Source organism: Nilaparvata lugens, chromosome 2, assembly GCF_014356525.2.
Source record: "Nilaparvata lugens isolate BPH chromosome 2, ASM1435652v1, whole genome shotgun sequence".
NCBI lineage: Eukaryota > Metazoa > Arthropoda > Insecta > Hemiptera > Delphacidae > Nilaparvata > Nilaparvata lugens.
This window is the reverse complement of record NC_052505.1, coordinates 14,378,356-14,396,762: the sequence shown is the minus strand read 5'-3', so window position 1 is coordinate 14,396,762 and position 18,407 is coordinate 14,378,356. Positions and strand designations below refer to the sequence as shown.

Genomic DNA, 18,407 nt, shown 5'->3' with positions numbered 1-18,407 from the left:
ACAGTTGAAAGCTACGGTATATGTTCAATCGTTTGTCTCAAATCGTCAAAGTCACTTTCTGAAAAAATGTTATTGTTCTGATTTTAATAATTTATTGTTGACACTAGTACTTTTTGCCTTGTCCCTTTTCCCCAAGTTCCAAACAACAAACCTACGGGAGTGTTAAATCGTGAATATATTGGTGTCAAACTCGATCCTCTGTTAAATTGGCATTGTTGTATTATATTAATTTATTTATTTATTCATCTTAATTTATTAAAATATTGTGCATTAAACTTCGAACTCGAAAGCCTGGTTTAGGAAATCATCATATTTTTCTTGCTGTTGAAATTCGTTTAATTAATTCTTATAGAAATAAATCACAATAGATGAAAAATCATCAAATTTTCGTGTCGGATCGATCTTTTGGCAAATTATTCAACTCTGTTTTCTGCTTATTACCTTCGGGTTTAGGGTAAGGAAAGTAAAAATTATGAATCTGACTCAATTTTACCAATTTCAATTTGGAATCATTGTGATACTCTTCAAGTTTTGTGCAATATAAATTCAACATTTTTTTCTGTCATAATGAGGTTGATACTTTCTATGTTTTCGTACCGTGCCAAGGAATTTTCCTTGGGCTACAAATCGAAATTACTCAGATAATGCAATTATTCAAATTAATAATTATTATTAAACTAAAATCCAAATTAAATGCTGTTTATCCTGTTGTCAATATTTGCAGTAGGAGAAGTCTTCGGGGTGATTTACAGCATTTGATTTGAAATGAAATGAAAAAATTCTTTATTAGGCGGAGTTAGGACTTTTAAGTCCTCTCTACCACTCAACCTCGAAATTTGGATTTTCGTTCAATAATTATTATTTCCTTGGGCTCTTTTTTCCGTGATATTTTTCTATAAAACTCATTTTGGTTTTTCCTGTATTTTCTCCATAAAGATAAGTAGCATCACTGTGCATGATACTGGGGCTCGATAGTGTGAAATACGTGAGAAACTGGGGAACATATATTTTTGCATTATTTGAAAAATGGGAGGGGAAGACTCTGTTATTTTTCTATTATTACAATTTGTATAATCATCTAATTTCGGAGTGAAAAGTCATTTTTCTAAAGAGATGGGTAATGACTTGACCGATTTACATGGGGTCTTATTTGGATTACTAGCTTGAGACTGACTGTTTACTGGATGACTGTTGGAAATTTATTTTTTCTTGTACAAAAGTCTTTCACTCGATTAGCCGTTCCAATGCGTACACTTAATGAACGAATCATAGTAATCATAATTTAAGTAAATATAAAAATCGTGTAAATGAACTAAAAATATTTCAGTATTACAAAACATTATAATCATGTGTCAAGGTATAACATTGTAAATGTTGAAAAATAATTATGGAAACCAATGTATTCTACGTAATATGCTAATGATAGAAACTAACCAGAAATCTAATTCTTTGAAATCCAATGTCGATTACATATTGACTTAACAAAATAAAAACCGTTGAAGTTATTAAAATGTGAAGTTCCTAAATATTCTTATTAATATGTATGAAATGAAACTTTCCCCACTATTTTAATAAATTTTTAATATGGGTTAAATAACTCAATGAGAATGATTATTCTAATCAGACAAATATTTACCATGTACAGTATTTATAGGGGACCAAATGATTCTCATAATGTTCTACGCTTTGCTGGAAAGTATTGGAAAATATTTCCTTTATATGTCTATTAACCAATTCTTATATCTTGCAATAACTGTGTATTATTGTTGATGTTTAATTAAATCATATCAAACGGTTATATTATTGATGCTTCAAAACCACCCTAAACTCTACTGCTTCTATGAATAGTGGAGTTAAATAAAGTATAGATTAAATCATAGAATTTCTTAACTTATTGTATAAGATATTCCATATCTATAGTTCAAATTTAGTACGCTACTTATATTGTAGAATATTGATTTGTTTTTTTTTTTATATTTATAGTGTTGTAAAAATTATTATAGGAAATAAATTATATTATCGTAACTTTCTTCAGACTTGTTTGACCAAAGTTATCTCATATTCATCTCAAATGTGAAGACTATATTGTTCTGTTTGATGCATTTCAATGTTTTTCATCTTCATGTTGATCAGTTATATTTATTTGAAAAGCATTTTTATATTTATTGAATTTTTCTTCATATATTATTAAAATTCATTTCGTTGTGACGGAATTCTTCTTGATGTGGTTCAAAAAATTAATGTTTGCAAATTTGACCAATTGTAATGATTTCAAAAATTGCTGTAGAATATTGCATTACAGTAGGTAATAATGATGATTATATATTTTTATTTCGCAAATTGAATTATTTCATCTTGGAATTTCCAATTCCTACATCTTTTCCAATCGTTTTCCACTCTTGCAATGGAAATCCAATAAGATACAATTTCATAAAAATTACAAGTATTTCAATATAGTAGCTCTATATAGGGTTTCTATGATGCTCACAATGCAATGTGAGAGCCCTTCTTGTAGTCTTGAAATTCCTGTTACTTCGGAAGTTCTAATTTTGATGAAATAGACCTACCTAAACCTAATTTGTTTAAATTTGAAGCTAATCAATGTTTTCTGTGCATACTTCCAATTAGTAAACCCTCATTTAAATATCCTTTTTTATTGCAAGTGACTACTACAATAATATTGATACCTTATCAATGAGAAGATGTATTGGTTTATCCTTAGCAGGCAATTCATAGATTTTAGTCAAGTAGCAATGAGTCATTAACTATATTTTTTCAGTAGTTAAAACACGTTGTTATTTCTTTTCGTTTCCATAGGTTTTATTATTAAAGTGATAATTGTAAATTATCATGGGTTTATCTTAAAACTGATATTGAAATTATAAATTATTCTGTTATAAATTTTTGTTTGATAATTTTATTACTTTTGCTTTGTTATATTTATTTAATTATGTTTGAACATCACTCAACACATTATAATATTTACTTATTACATTACATTTGTTATATTTGGAAGCATTATTGATACAGGGTATTTGAATGTTACATACTAGAATATATCCCAATATTTTGGAACATTCCATCTTAGTTGAACCATATCTCTTTGAATCATTCCTCAGTTTTATTATTTGTGATTATTTCCTTAATATTATTCTCAAAGTTCCTTTTTCCAAATAAAGGATGTAGTTAACTGATATTGAGTACCAACATTCCAAGATAAACGTCCCTTGTTAAACATTTAAATAATTATTTTGTTCAACTTTGCAAGTTTTTAATTTTTCAAGTTGCATTATTTTTAAATTCATGAGGTTTTCTTGTTTTAAAATTTTAAACTATTTATTGATTATTTTATTATCAGTTGTCATTATTTTGTTTCTTATATTTCTTCCTCATTCTTCTCCATCAATTTATGTTTTTTATTCTTTCTTTCTGACTGTTGTGGAGCTTGTTATTATTATTTATTCTTTACATTATTTCCCAAGACATCACTATAAATCAATCACTAGATGCAGTGTCGTTTTATTAATAATTTATTGATTGAACTGGAAAGTTCATCTTTTCAATGTTGATAATATATTTCTTATTGTTCAAATTGAAACTTTAAATTATTTTTATAGTTCCCAATTCATTGTTAGATTTTATTACAGTATTTATACGTTACAAAGTATTTTCCAATGTTATTTTTAAAATTGTCAATTTTTAAATATGTAATAGTGATTTAACGTTCCTCAGATATTTGCAGTGCTCAACTGAACCTACTTCTTCAACTCAGCTCTATCAATTTCTTTTCATTAATATTTTTATTGATAAATCTTTTATATGATGATACACTCAAGGAAAGTTTACTTAGTCACATACCTTATTCTCCAAAGAAATTTGTCGTTGTAAATAAATTAGATTATTAGACCCCACCCTAGGCTTCAAGATTATCTAAGCATATATACTTACAAATTGAATTATTAGTATTATTGTCCAACATAATTGTATTGTTGAAATTGTTCTTTGCGTGTGTAATTTAATATTGTTACCTTACTAGCACCCTAGATTGTTATCTACTTGTTATTACCATAATATGTTTTTATTTTAATTTGTTATGTAAATATATCAGTGTATATTTGGGCTCTCGATTTTTACATGTTTCTTAAATCATGCTACCGAATAATTTTACACTACATATATTGTACACTGTTGTGATATGACGATTTTTATATGATGAATCACCACCGAAATACATGTGTGCCTTATTACAAAAATTTGAAAAAATAAAATGAACGATATAAATATATACTATACATGTAAATAGAATAGGTATATAAAGTATTCTAGTTTTGAGTTGCATATTGAATTGTAAGTTTTGATGCTTGTTAATTTGCACACTACTCCCAATTAACCGGTATATTGATAGGGACAATGGTAATGCTATTGATGAAATGGTTACTGGAATCTAAATCGTAAAACTGAAATTTAAAATATTTATCCGAAAAACAAGCCGTACTCGATCACGTAATAAATCATTTCTTTTTACGTTGAAGAATACAAATACAGTGTTTTAAATTATTGTATTGTGGATAGCTACCCTTGTTCCTCACTGGTCCAAGGTTGGGTTGATTGGGAGTGCGTGTCTGATGTATTATACAAACATGTGGTAATTTCCATTGTTGTGCCTTTATTTACAATATTTATCAAGCAAATGCTTTTTATCGTTGTACAAGTATAGATTTATTTATGATATACAAATGGATTGTATGTACTCGAATCGTGTACTGTTTGGTGTAAGGCAATGAGATTTGTGTTCATAAAATATTTAAACATATTTGGTGTTGATATTCATTGTCATCTTCATTCCCAAAAGATAATAGGTTAGCTGTGTAAACATTTTATACAACTTTGGTACTACAAGATGATGTGTCTGCGATCACACCGGAGTTAATAACATGAGTTATTAACAAAAAGTGACTGAATCGTCAAAAAACTATCTTAACAAAAGTTAATAACTCGTGTTTTTAACAAAAAATTCCAATGCTCCAATATACATTGGAATACATGTATTCTAGGTACCTTGGAAAATTCCTTGTTATTAAAGAAAATGTCATTAACATATGTTAATGACTTATGTTATTAACATCAGTTAATAACAATAATGTTTAAAACTTTAACAAAATGTTAATAACTTAATCCTTATAGATTCTATTAGATTAAAAATAATTTATCAAACACATGATGAACAAATGTGTTTGTCAAGTTTCGTTTAATCTAATACAATATAAGAATTAAGTTATTAACATTTTGTTAATAACTTTGGTTTAAACGATGCTTTAGAAAAACTGGCTTATATTTGAAGCATATAACCACATTTTAACATTCTAGAACTCAATGAAATGATAAAATATCATCTATATTTTATGTTACTTTTCTAAAGATGATGTCAGAATATTAAGAATTGTTCATGTCATGTTCCCTAGATTGTTACCCACATAAGCCTGAGGCTTAGAACAAACAATCTGTATACATTTGCTCTACCTGAGATTATAATAATGGTAATAGGAAGAGATTAATGTAATTTACCAAGGTTCGCTTTTAGTGGTTTACATACATTGGGAACTTATTTTAAGGCCCTTTGCACACTGGGCCACCATGGAAGCGCTTCCACGAGAGCTTCCATGGAAGCGCCACCATCAAAATTTGATAGCATTGCACACTACAGCCACCACCTGACTCATCACTCCAGTTCACTAGTCAACTCATCATCAGTTGAAGAATGGACGTGGAAGAAGCACGACTATTGGCATATGTTGAATAATATAATGAATAATGCTCAAGAAAAGTGGTTATATAAATTACCAAATTCATTTTGTTCATTTTCTGTGAAAATTCATTTTCTTTTATTTTTCAATGAAAAGATTTACCAGCTCCCTCCAAGAATTTTTCTTAACATCCCGGTCTGCATATAATTTTGAAGACATGTCCCATTTGGCTGGTCTACTTTCAACTTCAAGAATGAACCTTTCTGTATCAATTGTTCACTATTCATTACGACGACTTCAACAGACAACTGTACTGAACTTGATTTGAATTGAAACTGAACTGGAGATGATTTTCTGGTGGCTCTAGTGTGCAATGACAGATGATACTGGTATGACGTGGTGGCGCGACAGTCTGGTAGCTAACAAAATCGACGGCTTTAGCCACCACATTCCTGGAAGCTCGGCTGGTGGCTCTAGTGTGCAGTGACAGTTAAGAGACAATGCTACCACGTGGTGGCGCTTCTGTGGTGGCCCAGTGTGCAAAGGGCCTAAGGGTGTGCGTATATGTGCAAGTGCATGTCAGATCATGCATGAGCGAAAAACAAAATCTGGAAAGCTGTTCACACTGAACGCAACCAGCAAGTGCACACTATCAGTGTGAGAGTTCCTATTACTCTTTCCAGATTTTGTTTCTCATCTGCACGCATCCAGTGTGATCGCACCCTGAAGCTTGGAACTGGCTTCAAGCAACCACCTTTCAATAGATAAATTTCTATTCAAAAAAAAAATGAGATCTCTCCAATTTCTAGCATTTTAACTCCATAAAAATTTAATAAAATCGTAACTCATGCATTTCAGGAAAACCTGACTACGGTTTGAGATCTTTCAAGTTGTATCTACCGACAGGATGCAGACAGATAAGAGGAAAATCATGGCTATAAAGCTGTATTCGCACACACAACAGTCAAAATACAGTTCCCTTGAGTTCTAATGGTATTATTCATACTCACTCAACTGTGCTAAGTAGTATAATAGTCCGAATAGAACTCGTGAGAATTATATTTCTACAGTCACTGTTATGTACGAATCCACCTCTGATTTTTATTTGAGTGGCACAATAATATGCCACCTGTGTGCTTTGAGCTTAAGGCTGTGCAAAGACTAAAAATAAACTTTCTACTGGTAATATTTTTCGAAGTTTTTCAATTTGTACATCATCAAGCTATCTAAATATATTTCTTTTTCAGGAGAACATTTTTTTCCGATCATTACTTTTTGAGATATGAGCGCCTAAAGTTTAAATTTTCGGGACACAACATTTCAAATTCGGTAAGAGATAAATCCATGAGATTTAGAGGATTGATTCTTCATGGTATTGTTGATCTAGTAAAACAAAAATTCTCTGAAAATATCAATTTATCCATGTTGTACATCCATACTTTTTCACTGTTAAAATTAAACTTGAATTTAAAAAAACACTTTTGAAGTGAAAATACACTTACTTTTGTAGTGACGATCGTTTCGGCCTGTTGTTGGACAGTCTGATGATGACCAAGAACAGGTCGAAACGATCGTCACTACAAAAGTAAGTGTATTTTCACTTCAAAAGTGTTTTTTAAAATTCAAGTTTAAATTTATCAAATTTACTAAAAATGACCAAAAATAACTTTTTGTTGAGTTATTTTTGGTAAATTGAATAACTTTATTGAAAATTGATATTTCCAGAAAATTTTTGCTTTTCTAGATCAACAATACCATGGAGAATCAGCCTTAACATCTCATGGATTTATCTCTTACCGAATTTGGAATGTTCTGTCCCGAAAATTTAAAATTTAGGCGCTCATATCTCAAAAAGTTATGATCGGAAAAAAATTTTCCCGAGAAAACTTTTTTATTTTGATAGCTTGATGATAATACGAATTGAGAAACTTATGAAAAATATCACCAATAGAAAGTTTATTTTTAGCCTTTGCACAGCATTAACATCTCTGAAGAGTAAAACTAAATACCGTACAAAGTGTCCTACTGCCGAAGACCAGAGATTCTACATAAAATTTGTAACAAAAAATGACTAGTAACATTTCTTACATCGACCTTATAATTTTCGATATATATAGATTTTTCTATATTTTTGAAAAACGTCAATAACTAGAAAATCATCTGCCAAAATCTAATTTTAAGGATATCATTGAGGAGAGGAGAAATTTCCAATGAGATTCACATAGTTTGTTCCTTTGTTTTACGTTTTGAACTTAATGAGCGGTCAAAATTGAAAAAGTACATTCGTCGAGTTCAAAGTCAAATTTCGAACAGTTTGAACGCTCATAAAAAGTTTAAAAAAAAACGTCAAAGGAACAAATTAATTATATGAATATTATTGAAAATTTCTTCCTCTTTCTAAGCCATATAGTATAAAATAATTATGGCATAGTTTTTTAGTTATTGACGTTTTTAAAAATATCAAAATATTGATGTAACTCAAAAAAACTGACATTTTTTTATAGAAATCTATGGTGTTCGGATATTTTGTGAGACATTCTGCATATCAAGTGGCCTGGATGACTAAGGTCTGGCAGTGTCAAGAATTTTCAGGTCGCGGCTGATCAGACTATTTTAAGCTATATAGTATTGATGGATAGCTTCTTAAACAAATTCAACATAGATTTTTCAAGCTCATTTTATAATAAGTGGTATACCGGTAGTGGTGACTTTCTGTTTAATTCCATTCGCATTTGCACTGCTTTATTCCTAAAGTGAGGAAAGGCCTGAAATAGGTCTTTATACTAACTTTTCTCCAGTACTTAGACATAAGATTGCTAATGAATTTTTGAAATAGGTAATACTCTTTTCTATTGAGTTTTTCCCTGTTTGTCACAAAAAGTAGAACATACAATGATATTTCAGCAGATTCATATCCATATACCGTACCTTACTTAGGAGAAATTGAATTTCATTGAATTTTACCCAATTAAATGTTTACCATACCTATAATATAAAAATGAAAATTTTAGGATTCACAGTAGCCTACTTATATTAAAATATTACTGCTTGATACTTGTCCAGACGACAGGATTTTATTGAACTCTAGCCATTTGGTTTACCAGGCTTATATAGGTAGACCTACACCGTAGTGATTTTATAATTTTTTCATTCATGGCAAAATACCGTACTATAGTAAATTTATCCCATATTAAGTCAGTAACAAAGTAAAAAAATATTCTCCATAATAAAGCGATAAATAATTTTTATTTAAAGTACCTACGGTACCGGTACAAAATTCATTTTTTAACTAGATATATCGGTAATTGAACAAGTAGATATAAATTATCGACATACTCATGGAGGAAATCACCCGCCGTGAAGAAAGATAATGACAACTCCTCAGCTATCAGACTGTCAGAAGGATAAATACAAGTAAAATATAAAGTCTCAACCTTTTTTTGATAATTCTAAAGATTAATTTTTACGATATTTTATGTTTATTCAAAGATAGATTCTCCAATCATATTAGGCCTATTATAACAGAGTTAAAATTCACTTTATAGGTAAGTTTAAATTTAGGTGAATTTCAAAAGATTTCGGTTAGAATAAAGAAAATTTGAGTTTTTATAGCATTCTGGATTTGAAAAATGTATCCTAGGTCTACCTTTTGCTTTTGAAACCGGTATGGGTAAAAGCTCAGCTTTTATTGTAAAAATAAAGATTATCTCGCATGAAGCAAAATAATTTGTGAAAAATAAATGCGATTTATCTATCTAGCATCAAATTCATTGGCCCAAATATTAAATTAAGTACTAAAAGGCAGTAACTTTAATATTATAATTTTATCAAGGCTGTAACAAATAGTCTAGAATATTTAAAACTGCCGCGCTTGTGTCAACCAGCGCCAACTAGCGTCAAGACAAAATAGGTATTGATTTTATTGATACGGTTCGCATCTCTTTTCTCGCTATTGTAAAAGCATTTGGGATCAATTATTAAAATGAAATTTTAAATGTATAATAAAGTTATTGAGGAAAATTAATGATAAGTAGTTAGATTCTCCAATTAAGTCCGATGACCGTTGCTGGGTGTCACTACGTCACTTGTATTTTGACTGTTTTATCAACGCCATCTTTGCAACTTCACAAAGAAAAGAGACAACAACATCAGAACAGATCAACAACAAAAGATCTGAGCTGAGGCTGAGCTGAAGCGTTCCTCTTGCTGATGCTGTGTCCGAAATGTTTATTATCAGTTTAATTGGCGTTTGTTGTGTTTTAAAACATTTGCTCAATGTTCAAGAAAAACTCTGTAGTATTTTAAATGTGTGATTAGTTGTATTGATGAATAATTTACATGTAGTGTTTGACAAAAAGGCACTCAGCCTTATGAGTCCTTGTTGGACTATTGGAATTGTGCAGTTTGATGGTTTATGATGTCGCATGCTCTTTACAAATATCAAAAGTGAGTACGACAATTTTTTAAATTATCAATTATACCTAAGAATGATTTAGAATTAAATACAAAATCAATTAGTTTGCTTTTAATCTTGATCAAAACCCAAGGCTATTTTTCACCGGTTGACGTTTGGTTGATATGAACTCTTTCTTTATCAGTTGAAATTCTTATTTCATTAATTTAACAACAGTTTAGCCGTTCAGCATTATTATATTAACTTACTCATTCACTCAATCAAAAATTTTTTATGGTCGGCTACTACAAGAACAGGTTTGACTGAATGACCTTTCTGCTTCTCCCAAAAAGAACAAAAAATTAAGCCAAAGTTATGTAAATTAGCCTACAGATAAGACATTTTAACCACATTAGTTCACTCTAGTACGTTGCCTTGTTGAAATGACATTTTCAGTTATTTTGGACAGTTTTAGTACTATAAATTTTTTTAAAATAACATAAGTTAATAATAATTGAGGTTTTTTACTCTAGGTTAGTGTTCCTTCTTAGTAAAGATAATACAATAGTGTATCCTACCTATAACGTAGAATATACTATATTTCTATCCTTAAGTAAATGCGGAAATAATCCACTTGATAATAAATTGTAAATTATTTTACAATATTGCATGATATGTGTTCTGTAAAAACTCTGGTTTATTTGCCAGTATCTTCTAGAACGACAACACATACATCAAATACGTGTTAGGTTGTAAAGTTCTACCGTATTCGTTTTTTTTCAAGCGCTGAATATGTGTATAGTTAACAGGTCTTTTTATGTTGAATGAAAAAGACTAAGAAATTGTCAAAAAAACCACAGATTTACTAAAAAAAGAATTTATTTAAATTATGATTTATTAAAAAAGAAGGTCTTTATGTTCATACTGTGGCAGGCCTAGTATAAATGTCAAAATTTGTGGTGATTATAATTTACATAATTTTGCGTTCGTTTCTACAATAATATGCTAAGTTTATTGAAAAAAAGATTTGTATAAGATATTCTTTGTTTCTCATTTTTAGCTAAAAAAATGAGAGCGTTCGTCTATTTAATGTTTGCCTCTGTGTCAATCGTACCTTCAAGGGTATTGCTCTTAAAACAATAACGCTCAAGCATCAGATTTCAATGAGGTGACAACCCATTGTTTATTTATTTTTCACGACTAGTGATCTCCATTTTCTTCTTATTAAAATTCCTCGGATCAATAACCTTTCGTCTTAGTTGATATCGGTCCAGAGAGTATACATAGAATATCCATTACCCTCTGTATCGGTCACCACTAAACCTCCAGCAGTAGCTTACCTACAGTGAATAAATAATATTAAAGGAATTTTAGTGCCACTGGAATCACACTCATGCAATTAGAACCTTTATTACATTCACATTAAATAGGCTATCAAAAAAAATCCGTATTGTAAATAAAAATATTGTGGTAAACTTAGCTTACCTACAGTAAATAATATTAAACCTCCGCAACGTTCCCAGATCGTTTTTAACAATGTAGAAATATAATTAATTAACAAAATATTTAATCTCAATAATAAAAATGTAGTCTATTATTTAATTGTTGAATTTTTTTTTTGAGAAAATAATAATAATTGATCATTTAAACAAGAATTAACAATATTAATATTACATCAGTTATACTGGTATCATCTATAATCTGTAGTTGGCAGTGGCAAGAACGAGAATCGACAACGCTGTTCACACCTATATTTTTCCATTGCCATTATAACGAGGACCTCACTATAGGCCTGGAGCCTAGAGTACAGACAGCAATACACAGCGTTACCACCTAAGTATCTTGAAAGAGAAAGTCAAGTCGAGGTAAAATATGCCTGACAGTTTTGTTTAATTTCAGAGAATTAGTTGAAAAAAGGTTACAGACATTTTAATTTTCTAGCTGAGGGTGATGTTCATATGAGCTCCAGGCGTGTGCATGGGTACCGTAATGAGACGGATGATAGTGAGAGATGAGTTGGCGTACAGTGTTAGATGGTTTCTGAATAACCAAGAGTAGCTGTTGCATGAAACTCACTTGAATGATAAAGGAGCCAATCGCTTCCCATATGATACAATGATTCATCCTGTTTTTAAAACATGATGAACTATTAATTACTTGAATGTTTAATTATAGAAAATAATTAGTACCCTTGTAATATTTTCAAATACACATCTTTCTTCCAACCTACCTTGTGCAAACAACACATGTTGACTTTCATTCAACATGTACTCATAGCAAATTGGACATGTACACAGCCACAACACAAGGAAGAGGAATGATATCGATTTACGTGATGCCAGACTGACTCGATCGCATAATAGCTTTCCTGTCCTTGCACTCAAGATTTTCAATAGGATGCCTGTGTATTTCCGTGAGCGGGAGGAGAAAATCTTTGAGAGGGTACTTTGGGAAAAGCTTGTGAGTCTGGCTCTCTACTCCCTGGATGAAGAGGCAATACTATGTTTTATGAGATCTATGACTGACCTCCCATCTTGATCTTAGTTTTTGCTATCAAGTTTTACTTTTTGATTGACGCAATCTATCCAGCAAGTGTTGGTCATGGATGGAATGGAGATTACCGAATTACTGAAAAATAAAACACAACTAGTTCCGATTTTTATGATTTTCAATTTGACATTTGAGAATGTCATAAATGTCGTAACTAGTCGTTTTCAATTAGAAAATATTACAAGGGTACTAGCTATTTTCCATAATAAGTTATTTTTAAGTTTTTTGGTAGCTTCAAAACCTTGCTAGAACAGTCAAATCATTTGCAGGATTTCTAGAAATCACATTAAAATAGTAGTTAGAAATTAGTAACTTTGGAAGTTTTGGTTGTATTTCTTATATTTGCAAAAGGTGAATTTTGAGGGTGTCATTCATTTGTTCCTGTATTTCAGTTCATCCTGATCAGTTTGTGGTCAACATTTACGTTCTTTGTGTTTATTATCCCATATTAACAAAACATTTTGAATGAATCAAATCTAATATTTGTTCATAAAAATATAATGTAACTGCAGTTACAATAAACGTATTGTGAACGTTCCCTGCAATGACACAGTCTTCTGGGTTTGAGGAATGAGTTTTCTTAATTTATTATTTTTATTTGCTGAGGATAATGCTCACATGAGCTCTAGGCTTGTGCGTGGGTAATGAGGCTGATGATAATGAGAGATGAAATACAAGCGTTATAGAAAAACTTGAAAGATTTTGGCGGCCATCTTGTTTTCGAGATGTTTGTCTGTGATTTCGACTTATCATCACCATCGCGTTTCTAATATTATGCTAGACCTAACTAAGAAATTGAGACATCTTCCATGGATGTTGAAAATGACCACGGAGTGCTTGTTTCATGACATTTGCGCCCGGACTAGGAAGTGAGTGAGCGAGTGCGTGTGTGGGAGTGAGACAAAATTATGCCTCAGCTCTTGAACCATTTCATTCAATCCACTGATATCTCGCGAAATATTATCCATTATCTTCATTACTTGATTCATTCAAATTCAATCCATTGTTCAAATATTTTATTGCATGCATCTTCATTCAAGAACTAGAATTTGACGTTGCATTCCTGCTGATTAGAAATTTACATATCATAGTCATCAATCTATTAACTATTTTTACTTTCCTTGCCCTATTACCATAGGTAAGGAAAGTATTTCTTTCCGAAAAAAATTAAGGTACCCCAATTTCTTAATTTCTATACGTTTCAAGGTCCCCTGAGTCCGAAAAAGTGGTTTTTGGGTATTGGTCTGTATGTGTGTGTGTGTGTGTGTGTGTGTGTGTGTATGAGTGTCTGTGTACACGATATCTCATCTCCCAATTAACGGAATGACTTGAAATTTGGAACTTAAGGTCCTTTCACTATAAGGATCCGACACGAACAATTTCGATCAAATGCAATTTAAGATGGCGGCTAAAATGGCGAGCATGTTGCCAAAAACAGGGTTTTTCGTGATTTTCTCGGAAACGGCTCCAACAATTTTGATCAAATTCATACCTAAAATAGTTATCGATAAGCTCTATCAACTGCCACAAGTCCCATATCTGTAAAAATTTCAGGAGCTTCGCCCCATCAATGCAGATAGATTCCCAATTATCAGGCTTCAGATACAATTGAAACAAAAAAAATCAAGTGGAGTAGATTGAGCATGAAAATCTCTACAATTAATGTTCAGTAACATTTTCACCTAAAATTGAAAATAAGCTTTAAATTCGAGAAAATTTGATTATTCAATTACAAATTATTGTTGATTCTATTAAATCATTCACTATGAAGAGATATCAGACCTCATGTGTGTCTACAGCGTTATTGCCCTGTCACCAGCTGGCTCAAATCTTTGAATAGTGGCCTTAAGATGCGCGGTAACACTAGCGTCAGGTGATCAATTTTCATAATGGTAAGGAAAGTTGTGTGAGTGCGCCACACCAGATTTTTACTTCCTCTTCTGCGATCCAAATGCGACTATTTTCTTTCCTCTTCTGCGATCCAATTGTGCAAGGTCTACTAGATATTACATATTGTACTATAGTTCAAGTTCAGCCTTGTCTCGGCTATAGTGAGGTCCACGTTATAATGACAGTGGAGAAAGATAGGAGAACAGCGATGCCGATTCTCGGCCTTGCCACTGCCTTCTATAGAGGATAGATGATAGATGATACTGGTGTATCTGATGTAATATTAACTGTTCATTGTTTTAAAAATAATCATTCATATTTGATTTGTCAAGAAAAATTATTTTTCAATGATTAAATGAAAATTTTCATAATTAAGATTAAATCTGGAACTAGTTTCTGGTACAGAATCCAACAAAACTCTTCTCATGGGACGTGGAACTTTTTACCGGGTAAATTGGGAATCGGACAATTTACCACATTTCCCACATGTTCCCAGAACGGGCCCAATAGGTGTATTCTGTGATAGTATTCCATTATTCATTTGAGGTTATATGATTTTTTTCAAATCCACATCAGTAAAAAACTTGATCCAATAATTTTCTTTTTTTTAGTATGCAAATATTCTTAACTCATTAATGTCAAAATTCAGTTTTTCTTCCTAAATAATGTATTCCCATATCTACGTTGTTGAAAGCGACCTGGCAACGTTGCGGAGCTAGAAAAGGGTAGCACTAGATAAGGATAGTACGTAAAGAAGTGTTACGAGCAGTTGTAGGAAAAAATATTTTTCATGAATATTTCTTATCAGCCCAATTAATTAGATTTCTACATTGTTGGAACACGATCTGGCAACGTTGCTAGAAAAGGATAGAGCCATTTGCTTTGTTGAATGGTAGACAAGGATAGCTAGAAAAGGGTAGCACTAGATAAGGATAGAGCCATTTGCTTTGTTGAATGGTAGACAAGGATAGCTAGAAAAGGGTAGCACTAGATAAGGATAGAGCCATTTGCTTTGTTGAATGGTAGACAAGGATAGCTAGAAAAGGGTAGCACTAGATAAGGATAGAGCCATTTGCTTTGTTGAATGGTAGATAAGGATAGCTAGAAAAGGGTAGCACTAGATAAGGATAGTACGTTAAGAAGTAATACGAGCAGTTGTAGGTTGTAGGAAAAAATATTTTTCATGAATATTTCTTATCAGCCCAATTAATTAGATTTCTACATTGTTGGAACACGATCTGGCAACGTTGCTAGAAAAGGATAGAGCCATTTGCTTTGTTGAATGGTAGACAAGGATAGCTAGAAAAGGGTAGCACTAGATAAGATAGAGCCATTTGCTTTGTTGAATGGTAGACAAGGATAGCTAGAAAAGGGTAGCACTAGATAAGGATAGAGCCATTTGCTTTGTTGAATGGTAGACAAGGATAGCTAGAAAAGGGTAGCACTAGATAAGGATAGAGCCATTTGCTTTGTTGAATGGTAGATAAGGATAGCTAGAAAAGGGTAGCACTAGATAAGGATAGTACGTTAAGAAGTAATACGAGCAGTTGTAGGTTGTAGGAAAAAATATTTTTCATGAATATTTCTTATCAGCCCAATTAATTAGATTTCTACATTGTTGGAACACGATCTGGCAACGTTGCTAGAAAAGGATAGAGCTATTTGCTTTGTTGAATGGTAGACAAGGATAGCTAGAAAAGGGTAGCACTAGATAAGGATAGAGCCATTTGCTTTGTTGAATGGTAGACAAGGATAGCTAGAAAAGGGTAGCACTAGATAAGGATAGAGCCATTTGCTTTGTTGAATGGTAGACAAGGATAGCTAGAAAAGGGTAGCACTAGATAAGGATAGAGCCATTTGCTTTGTTGAATGGTAGATAAGGATAGCTAGAAAAGGGTAGCACTAGATAAGGATAGTACGTTAAGAAGTAATACGAGCAGTTGTAGGTTGTAGGAAAAAATATTTTTCATGAATATTTCTTATCAGCCCAATTAATTAGATTTCTACATTGTTGGAACACGATCTGGCAACGTTGCTAGAAAAGGATAGAGCTATTTGCTTTGTTGAATGGTAGACAAGGATAGCAACACCAATGTTAATAAAATACTATCATTATAACGTGGACCTTACGATAGTAAGTTATCAATTTATTAACACTTATTTGTTTCCTTTTCTGCTATCCAATTATTGTGCGAGGACTACTCGAATACTATCAACGCAATTCTAATCTATCTGCGCTTTCTCTTCCCTTTTGTTGCTTCTCTCACTTTCTTCCGTCTCTCTTTCTCGTCGAGCTTATTTCAATATTTCTCTAGGGGTGAGGAGTCGAGACATACGGCGGTGCAATGTAGCGTACTAGGGGATAGGATTGGATTGGGGTTGTGAAATGAAGCTAGCTGGAGGGTTTCGAAATTTCTCAGGGTTGTGGTGGGGTATCCAGGACGACAGATGTTCGAGGGGTTGGTGGAGTGGGGGGAGAGGTTTCTGTCTTCGTCTACTTGTCCACCCTCTCTTTCTCGCGCTCACCTTTGCCGGCTGAGTGTTGAATTCACTCGCATACGTTTGCCGAGAGCCATCGCGTGTAGTTGAGTGGTACGGCGGGGAGCTGTGTAGGACAGGGACAGAGTTCGCGCGTGAGTGTGTGTGAGTGAGCGTGCGTGTCTGTGTGAGTGCGGGAGTTCTAGTGTCCAGCGGGAATGCTATCCCGGATTTGTTCGTCACCGGCCAATACCGATTGCTTTAATGAGGCGTAAGTTACAATTACCATACTCATAATAACTTGATGATTAGAATTCAAGATTTTTTAATTTTTGTATACGGTAGTATAGTGAGTTCCACGTTATAATGGCAGTGAAGAAAGATAGGATATCATCGTTGCCGATCCTTGCTTGGTCTTGTCAATGCCTTCTATAGACGGTAGTTGATACAGCTCTTGATGTAATATTAACTGTTCATTCTCGTTAAAAATAATCAATTATATTTTAATAAGCGAGAAATTATATTTCATTTCATAATTAAGATAAAATATTTTGTTAATTAATTATTAATTCTACATTATTAAAAGATGATTTAGCAAAGAGCAAAGCGAGAAAAAGATAGCGCTATCGGATTTGTTGAATGATAGACAAGGATAGCAATACCATTGCTAATCAAACACTGCCCATAATAACGTGGACCTCACTATAGTTTCATGTATCTGTGGTTTTTGTTAGTGTTGATAGAGTTTCTGACAGTCTTATCAATCAATGTATTGTAAATCTTTACTCCATCTGTGAACGTTATACATTACTTTCATCATATTTATAAAATATAAGAAGATATATAAAATAATACATCTTACTCCATCTGTGAACGTTATACAGTACTTTCATCATATTTATAAAATATAATCATTTTAAGAAGATAAGGAACTTTCATTATAATTGAGCGCTACTATATTTATGTAGGCTTATCTATAACTACATTGAATTTGTCTACTTGATTTGCAATATTATGGCTAATGAATTGAATCCTTGAAGGATGTATGACAGCAAGTTAATGTTAAATTTAATTACAACCATTTTCTGTAATTTTGACACTACCTACGCAATTTACATTGTTACAAATGGTATGATTATCTAGTATTTGAAGAATAATTTTTAACGCTAATTACTTTCCAGCATTTGCTGAGATTCGGATAGGAGATATTTTATAAATTTGTAAATCAAACCTTTCCTCTATCGCTCTATAGTCTATTGCCTTTTGACTTAAGGTAGTAGATGAAGAGTGTAGAACGTTATCGTCACGGATTTAAAATTGCACTTTCGATTTTACTTTCCTTGCCCTATTAC

At 32.0% G+C, this 18,407-nt stretch overlaps 1 protein-coding gene across 8 annotated transcripts in view; it reads left to right on the top strand.

Moving 5' to 3' along the window:
* Nucleotides 1–9,875: 9,875 nt before the first annotated feature.
* LOC111045420 (transcriptional activator Myb) overlaps nucleotides 9,876–18,407 on the top strand; it is a 66,107-nt gene continuing 57,575 nt past the window's right edge. For 3 of the 8 annotated variants that reach the window (XM_039420636.1, XM_039420634.1, XM_039420633.1), the window contains exon 1: nucleotides 17,146–17,326. In XM_039420636.1, coding sequence (XP_039276570.1) covers nucleotides 17,274–17,326 — 53 coding nt within the window. In that variant the 5' untranslated portion in view covers nucleotides 17,146–17,273. Of the gene's footprint in view, nucleotides 10,191–17,145; nucleotides 17,327–18,407 lie in introns of those variants that run through there. The other 5 variants (XM_039420635.1, XM_039420631.1, XM_022330830.2 and 2 more) reach the window with 2 other exon arrangements.